Here is a 9,296-nt window from a genome sequence, read left to right as displayed (position 1 = left end):
CTGTGAATGTATGGACTGATATTTGCCCTCCTGATTTATATGAGCATGACTCTAAATGGTTGATGTTTTTTTTTCTTTTTTTTTCCTTCTCTCTTTTCTTCCCTCTCTTCCAATTATCTTTCTGTTTTCAAGGCCATGAAATTTATAAAACTCATATTTTTCCCTTGTTATTGCACTCCTCTGCAAAACATGTAAACAGAGCCAAATAGCACAACACCTGAAAGAATTATGCAAAAAATCAAAAACAAAACAAAACATAAAAAACAAACAAAACAAAACAAAACAAAACAAAACAAAGCTACCACATAAATTCCTTTATTACCACATTTTATTTTTCAAACAACATATAGAATACTTTGCACAAAACCAGGCCATTATCTGCTTCAAATATTTACATAAAACTTTGTAGAGAGAAAGAAATAAAACATTCTTTGGGTCTGACCATGCAAAACAATAAATAATGTTCCTGACAGTGCTTTGCATGGTGTCTTCAAGACTGCATTTAAAAGAAAAGCTCAGATTAAGGTTGGCTATACATAAAGCTGCCCTGGTCCACACAGTCATCTGACATGCCTCCACCTTAAATCAGGCAACCAGACGAGCAGCGGCCTCCACTCAGAGTAGGTCAGGTGTACCTCCAAATGTTTGCTACAGAACAGTATGCACTCGAGGTAATCCTTACTACTGCATAATGAAACTAATGCTGACCAGGAAGAACACAGAAATGAAGGGTGAGATGTGCAACAGTTTCAGTGAAAAGCTTAGATTACGTAGAAGATCCTGGAGGGATGGAGCACTGTACACAAAGACCTCCGTGTTTGCTCAGAAAAGGCCGTCAAACGTTTTCAGTGAGGATCTTGAAAGTGACATCACAGAAGTTCAGTTCTCACTCCTTCACTCAGCGACAGACAACGAGCAAGAGTGAGTCCTCCTGCAGGCCTGGTCCAGATTCTGTCCTCCCTCTCCCTTCCTTCCCTCTCACGCCGCTGTGGCTCAGGTGATAATCTGCGGCTCCCAGGACTGGCCTGCCACCTGGGGGCGACACTGTGTAATAATCGGAGGGCCCGATGGAGTCTGGCTGTCCAGGCAGAGGCCGCTGACCATGTGCTGCAAGGCCGAGCCTCTGGGCTTCCACTTCTGCAGAGAGAAAGAGAAGATAAAAAACATGAGTTCACCGGTCTGATGATTCAAAGGAAACACTCAGGTCTGTGTTCATCTCCGTGTATCAGCACAGCAGGTTCATGTCAGTCCTGAGTAATGGGCTGAGTCAGAGCTGCATTAACACTGATCACATGAATGAATGATTGACTTGCTGAACTCTCGGTGGAAAAATCACAGCGCAGCAAGCTGCAGGCTGCACGGCAGCGCGCCATCGAACCAACAGGAGGGGTCGTTTGTTGTAGCTGATAAAATGTTCGACACAAAAATTCACCATGAGTTTAGCCACAGGTCACTGAAGAAGTGATGATTGAAAATTTGCAACCTTAACAAAGAAAGAGTCTACAGGACAGTGGTGGTTTCGACAGATAAAATGTAGCTGATGAGAGGAGCATTTAAACCTCGACTGAGGCATAGAGGAGAAATCTTCTCATAAAAAGGCAGCAGTCTGGAGGAATGTGATTAAAAAAAAGTTTTGCTTTTTCTAAATGTCTATTTATGATGATTACGTCACTTGAACTCCCTCACCCTCTCACTAATCATTCACAGGACTCTCTCATAAGGTGAACTCCAGCGCTCTCTCTACACAAACATCACGTAATCATTTCTCTATTTTCTTCAAATCTGATTTTCTTTCAGCAGCGACTCCCAGGGTCCAGTCGGTGTGGGTAAAAGTGCCAGAGAGAGTTTGAATAGAAACTCTAGACTAAGGTAGAGAGAGAGTGAGAGTGTGTTCTCTATGAACCAGCTTTCTATAACTCAGCAGGTGTAGGAGCTTAATTTATCGGCTTACTGATTAAAAGGAGTTGAACTTGAGGCAACAGCAGAGTCTGAGCCAAGTACAGAATCCGAGACATGATCGTGCGGATAATCTCAGAGAGAATTATGTAATTTTTGCCCTGAAGTGTGTGCATGTACATGAAGCACAGAGATATCTGTTTAATATTACATTAAAGACTACATTATGTGTGTGTGTGTGAGTGTGTAAAGATCTGCAATATATCAACCACTTTATTAGGCAAACCTGTCCAACTGCTCATTAACGCAAATTTCTAATCAGCCAATCACATGGCAGCAACTCAATGTATTTAGGCATGTAGACACGGTCAAGATGATCTGCTGCAGTTCAAACCGAGCATGAGCATGGAGAAGAAAGGGGATTTAAGTGACTTTGAACGTGGCATGGTTGTTGGTGCCAGACGGGCTGGTCTGAGTATTTCAGAAACTGATGATCTACTGGGATTTTTACCCACAACCATCTCTAGGGTTTACAGAGAATGGTCCCAATAAGAGAAAATATCCAGTGAGCGGCAGTTCTGTGGCCAAAATGCCAGAGGTCAGAGGAGAATGGACAGACTGGTTGGAGCTGATAGAAAGGCAATAGTAACTCAAATAACCACTGGTTACAACCGAGGTCTGCAGAAGAGCATCTCTGAACACACAACACGTCCAACCTTGAGGCAGATGGGCTACAGCAGCAGAAGACCACACCGGGTGACCCTCCTGTCAGCTAAGAACAGGAAACTGAGGCTACAATTCACACAGCAACACCAAAACTAGACAACAGAAGATCGGAAAAACGTTGCCTGGTCTGATGAGTCTGGATTCCTGCTCCACATTGAGATGATAGGGTCACAATCTTAAAGCATGGATCCATCCTGCCTTGTATCAACGGTTCAGGCTGCTGCTGCTGGTGTAATGGTGTGGGGGATATTTTCTTGGCTCACTTTGGGCCCCTTAGTACCAACTGAGCATGGTTTAAAGTCCACAGCCTACCTGAGTATTGTTGCTGACCATGTCCATCCCTTTATGAGCACAGTGTACCTATCTTCTGATGGCTACTTCCAGCAGGATAACGCTCCATGTCATAAAGCTGGAATCATCTCAGACTGGTTTCTTCAACATGACAATGAGTTCCCTGTACTCAAATGTCCTCCACAGTCACCAGATCTCAATCCAATAGAGCACCTTTGGGACGTGGTGGAACGGGAGATTCTCATCATGGATGTTCAGCCCACAAATCTGCAGCAACTGTGTGATGCTATCTTGTCAATATGGACCAAACTCTCAAAGGAATGTTTCCAGTACCTTGTTGAATCTATGCCATGAAGGATTCAGGCACTTCTGAAGTACCAACCCGGTACTAGCAAGGTGTACCTAAATAGAGTGGCCTGTGAGAGTAGATGCTTGGACAGCAGTGAATTTCTGTCAAAGTCGCTCATCCCCAACATTTTAATTCTGCTTTCTTGGATTTAAAATATGTCCACAGCATGCCAAAAAATATCAAATGAGATTACATGAATTGGTTTCTTTTGGACATGCTTATAAAACAGAGTTAAGACCAGAGTCAAGCATAATCTCTTCAGTGAAATCCAAACTCTTTTGGGAATAAATCAAAACTATATTTGCAAAGAAAGGAGAATTTCAACAAAGAGGCCCTATTTTTTTGTAGTTTGAGGTCTGTATTAAAGGTATAAACAGATTTAAGAAGCAGATCACGTCAAATAGCAGCCAGGTAAATCACAGAGGTCATGAACGTATTTTATAAAGGGATTGTTTGCTGATTTATACTTTTATCCCCGTCTTTCTGCGTGGGATACACAGAGGGAAAAACAGCTGCAGCTGTTGCCAATATTCTCTGAGCCTCTGAGATGCAGCTTGGTGAGGTCATTTAGACTTTTGTTGGATGTATTTATTGGTTCAAGAGGAACTTGAGGCTGATTCGGCTTGGATTTGAGTCTCCGCCTTCCTGGTTTATCAGTGATGGATGATGAATGAAACTGGATTACAGCCCAGGAGGATCACACACTTCGGATCATTGAATCCTCTGTTCGTTTTATGTCCAAACTCTTCTCCATCTTCACATTTCAAAAAGACTATCTGTGTCTCCCAGAGGTTATCGCCTTAGTGCTTTTTCATTTAAAGAGGATAAATTACTTTTTTCCTTTTCTTGGGGATTTCACACTCAGGACAAAGAGTCCAAAAGTCTCCCACATCAGACCGAACTCCTCTGTGGATTGTGACAGGCCTGCAGAGGGATGAGAAGATCGTCTGGCGAGAGTCCTGCACACTCACACACATGGTTTGAGTTAAAGACTCCTTCTTCAGTATCATAAATCAGCTGTGCAGCCAGCGAGGGTCCACACGGGCTGCAAGTGTTCAGCATTCACCGAGCGCAGAGCGAGTGAGGAACAGGGTGGGGTCTGAAGTTATGGGAGCGCATGTTCTACAGCGACATAAAAATCAGCTGCTCCTTCCTTTGGCGTGAGCTGCATCCATGCAGCGAGGTTGCTCAGTTTGAAGCAGCAGCAGGCAGTCTGCTTATCATCTGTCCGGGTCATAACCTCACCGGTTCTTCATGTCTAAACTCAGTGAGTGGCACTTTGAGGACAGGCGAGCAGCCGGAGTCCAAATTGGGATAATGGTTTGGAAAAACTAAGAGGTGCTATAAAAGAGACTGACAGCGCAGGATTAATGAGCTAATTCCAGTTTCTTTTTGAACTTCAGGATGAGTGCAGAGTATCAGCTTAGCTTTTTGTGCTGGAAATCCAAAACGCAGCGTGGAGGAATAAACAGTCGTATCTCTCATAATCTCATTTTTGTCTGATGGTCATGAAGAGGTACAACCTACATCCTTCACGCTGTAAACCCCTAAATTCAAATTACTCAACTGGATTAAACTATGAAAACTTAAAATTTGTTACTAGGTTCAGTTAACTCAAATGTTTAAGTTTTCAGTGTTTAAAATGATGATTTCTGAGTGGATTTTGAAGTTACTTTTGAAGTAAGCACAACTTCAAATCATTACTTTCTGTGACTACATTTTGTAACCGTGACTGAGGAGGGGACGCAGTCGATATGAGGCCCTGCTGTACTTCTGGAAGTGCAACAGTGGCAAAGTGTCTGTGCTCCACATGACATAGATTGTTTGTCTGTGCGTCACAGCATGGACCAGCTGTTTGTGCCCCTTGTGGCACCGATCAGCTGTTTATGCTCTTCGTGGTGTGGTCTGGCTGTCTGCGTCAAAAATGAATAAATAAATATATCTTTTTCTACATTTTCAAAATGGGCCTAAATAGCATGATAGTCCAGTCAAAAAAAATCATTTATTAATATTAGAGATTGACCGATATGGATTTTTTGGGGCCGATACTGGTACAGGTTATTAGTAGGCAAGGAGGCTGGTAAACCGATATTTGAAGCCGATATTAATTTGCAGTCAAAGTCAAAATATTGGTGTTAAAAAATTTTTGAACATTACAAACTCCAACACTTAACTTCAATCAAATGTCTTCAAGCATATGTTTATCAAACAGCTTCCAGGCTCAGCAGCATGTTTTGTAAAGTTAAATGAAACTTTATTTAATAAATAGCTAAAGTTTTCTACAGTAAATAAAGTTTTCAAAAATTTTTATGTAACTGCAATAAAACTGGACAGAATTGAGTTTGTGCTACCTTTTACAGGCATGAAATGCAGTTGAATGAATTTTCTGTTTGGTTTTACATAACTGATTTTAAATGACCATCCAGGGCTTCCATAGTTTAGACAGGGAGAAATTCTGTGCAGAGAAGCATCAGAGCCAAAACAACACAGTTTTGGATGGCCATCGGATTAAAAAAAGGCCAATGCCGATATGCCCCAAAATGCCAAATATCGGCCCCGATAATCGGCCCGGTCGATAATCGGTCTATCCCTAATTTAATATATTAAACATTAGGCGCACACTGCAAAATCAATAGGCACAAGACCCTGTGCCATGGAGCATAGACCACCAGTCAGTGTCTAGAGGCTCAGGGTCTCATATCTGCTGCCTTCCCTCCTCACTCACGGTTACCTAAGTTATGAAATCAGAGCTGTTTGTTGTGAAGTCGTTTGTAACCATAAGTGAGGAGGGAACACTGTGGATATGAGACCCTGCTGTGCTTTAAAATGTTATTTTATTTAGTTGTTCAGATGTGCTTCAAGTTTTTATTTTTACATTTGCTTAATTCATAAGGCAAATTTATTTGTATCACATCTTTCAGTTTTGAGTGAGGTCAACTTATTATGTTTTGCAACATTTTTTTAAACAATTCTTAATACTTGATTGATAAAAAATAAGCATCAGGTTTATTTGATGAAAGACATTCAGTGGAACAATTTTTCATAATAATGGTAACTACTTAAGATGTTTAAGTTTCATTACTTAGTTTTTTTTAAGGTAACTGATTTACAAGCATTTTCAAGTAAACTCAACTTATCTGAATTTACAGTGAAGTGTGACTTTAAATCTTTTTATTCCTATTTTACACCCCTTAAAATAAGAAACAAATGGTACTGTATTTTAATTGTTTAAAATGATAAGGTGATGTCTTCTTACCTGTCTGGGCTCCTTGGCGTTGCAGGACTCCATCCTGACCTTTGACCCCGATGTGAAAGCTGAAATTGCCAGGCAGAGGTCCTGCTGTCGGATCAGTGGCTCTATTAGCTCCCATTTCTGAAAAATAAAAAGATGATCAGTGTATTGTCATCATTGTAATGTTACTCGTTTTCTATCTTAAAGAAATAAATATACCATAGCTTATCCTGCTCAAATATCACATTTCAGATCAGTGCCCACCACATCCGTTTACATATGTTTCTACTTTGTGGAAGTTTCCAGTCTTTCAACTCAAAACCTGTGCAGACATTTTTATCTTCCTGGATTTCAAGTGTCTTCTGTGATTAATCTGAAACAACAGCTGATTTTAAGACAAGCGCTCTGAAATTGAAGGATCAGGGGCTTCCCGGAAAAAAGAAATCTGTTCCACGTTTTTCCTCGGCATGACTGTCTTTTGATCTCGCACACGATACTGTCCTCGGTCTTTCTCCATCACTCTGCTGCGTTCGGCTCAGGTTGCAGTTTACAAACACTTTACCTTCTGGTAATGTCTGCAGAGTTACTGTAAATCTGTATGAATCATTGCTGATATGACGCCAAAATCCTCACAGTGACTAATGTTTGGCTCACATGAACAAACTCAGATTATTCAGGTTTGGCGTGTTGCTCCTAATGACATTATTGTGTACATGTGTTTGTCAGAGCTGTAGCCGGGCAACAGGAGCACATGTGGAGAAGGAGGAGGGAACCGGATCCTGAAGTTACATAAATGTTTGACTTAATGTTTTCATATTTATGCTCCTGTGTCAGAGACATCACAAGTTACATCTTTACTCAATTACACCAAGCATATCATATATTTTGTGCCGTTGTTTATAGAAGACAGGACAGTGGGTAGAGAATAAAACAGGGTGGGAGTTTGGAAAGATGCTGCAGGATGGATTAACCTCTAACCTCATGGGGTGTGACCTGAAACGGTAGGACCATCTGCGCTCCAAGTGTTAAAGTCTTAAGATTTCCACAGGTTAGTATAAAGTCAGGGTCACTGAGTCAAACTTTTCTTTTTTATACTTTATCTGAGTAATAACTGAGACGTTCACAGTCTCCCCCTGGAGTCCTGACCTGTGACTGCGGCCTGTTGGCTCCGTTGCCTCTGCACTCTGACAGTCCAACGCCATCCGTTCCCCGGGTCTCCAAACACAGAGTGCCTTGCTTCAGCACACTGGATACCGCTTCCTGCTCGGGTACCCTGAGGAACCGTTCACAGAGAGGAGAGCGACCAATCAGAGGTCTTATTACAGCTGTAAACAACAACAGATGGATGAGCGGTCACCCTGTAACACACCCTATTACAACACATCCTTACGAGTATACACAATCATAATTCAAGAGATGATACTTATTGGGAGGCATGAAACAGAGCAGACACAGGCAGAGAGACAGGATGAGCTGTAACAAACCCTCTCAGAGGTTCCCATCCAGATAAGATAAATTTAGACCACTGGGTCTGAACTTGGGGGTCATGACACCCAGAGGAGTTGCAAGATTATTTCAGATTCAAGTGCTTGGAAAAACAATTCCCTAAGTGCTTTTTCTCTGGAGAGGAAAGCTGGAAATCATTTCTGTCTCATTTCAGACTCAAAATAATCGATCAGAAGAAACACAGGGAAACAAAATGCCACGAGTATGAGATCAGACAGAACTTAATGAATCCTGAAGGCAGTTCTGGGAGCAGGCTGCGCCAACATTGTCATATGAAATCAGGCAAGAAAACATTTCATATGCAGAATTTATCCAAAACATGGAGTGTGAGGAGTAGAGATGGGTATCAAATTAGGTACTTTTATAGGTACTAACTGAATTCGGTCTACAGTACCGGGTAGCTATTCACATGAAATCAAAAGGTACCATGTTTAGGTACCTAAATGCATCCTTGTGACTATGGGGGGCTGGATGAATAGGTGAGTTTCCATGCTGTACATGAACACAGCATTGCAAGGTTATATATTGAAGAATAAATATGTTAGATTGAAAAAAAATATATATCTATACTTTTTATTCATTCATTCATTTATTCATTTTACAAACCGCTTATCCTTTTAGGGTCACGGGTGGCTGGATATATCCCAGCTGTCATTGGGCGAGAGGCGGGGTACACCCTGGACTGGTCGCCAGTCAACCACAGGGCTGACACATAAACTGACAACCTTTCACACACACACACTCACACCTACGGACAATTTGGAGTGATCAATTAACCTGGTGATGCATGTCTTTGGACTGTGGGAGAAAGCTGGAGTACCTAGAGACAACCCACGCATGCACGGGGAGAACATGCAAACTCCACACAGAAAGGCCCACCAGCCAAGATGGGAATCAAACCGGTGACTTTCCTGCTGTGAGGGTGCAGCGCCCCTATATATTTTATTATTAAACAAATTGATATTTTTTACCACTTAAACACAAAAAAGGACCAAAAATTGGTACCATTGAGAACCAATACCGATTGCCAGGTACCAGACATTGGTACTTGATCATTTCAAATGCGAAACGTTCCCATCCCTAGTGAGGAGAGCAGCTCAGTCTGAGTGCCTTACCTGAGCTCAGGATAGACGTTCTCCATGTACCAGCGGAAAGGTTTACAGTCCAGTTTACGCCTCAGCGTCTGACGGTCTGTGATGCTACAAACACATAAGACAGAGGAGAACATGAGGAGAAGGACACAGTGGCAACAGGTGAATTCATCCTGCAGGTTTCTCAGTCCAACAAGAGTTAATT

At 41.9% G+C, this 9,296-nt stretch overlaps 1 protein-coding gene across 1 annotated transcript in view; it reads right to left on the bottom strand.

Moving 5' to 3' along the window:
• Window positions 1-307: 307 nt before the first annotated feature.
• Window positions 308-9,296, bottom strand: part of galnt16 (UDP-N-acetyl-alpha-D-galactosamine:polypeptide N-acetylgalactosaminyltransferase 16) — a 50,814-nt gene continuing 41,825 nt past the window's right edge. Inside the window, exons 12-15 of the mRNA XM_074692497.1 lie at window positions 9,116-9,199; window positions 7,641-7,767; window positions 6,519-6,635; window positions 308-1,137 (exon numbers count right to left, since the gene is read on the bottom strand). Of these exons, the coding sequence (XP_074548598.1) occupies window positions 994-1,137; window positions 6,519-6,635; window positions 7,641-7,767; window positions 9,116-9,199 (472 nt within the window). The 3' untranslated portion in view covers window positions 308-993. The remainder of the gene's footprint in view (window positions 1,138-6,518; window positions 6,636-7,640; window positions 7,768-9,115; window positions 9,200-9,296) is intronic.

Source organism: Halichoeres trimaculatus, unplaced genomic scaffold (genome assembly GCF_033239565.1).
Source record: "Halichoeres trimaculatus isolate MK-OKI-2021-1 unplaced genomic scaffold, fHalTri1.1 fHalTri1_scaffold_17, whole genome shotgun sequence".
Taxonomy (NCBI): Eukaryota; Metazoa; Chordata; class Actinopteri; order Labriformes; family Labridae; genus Halichoeres; species Halichoeres trimaculatus.
The sequence above is the reverse complement of the archived record's forward strand: the minus strand, read 5'-3'. Positions and strand labels throughout refer to the sequence as shown.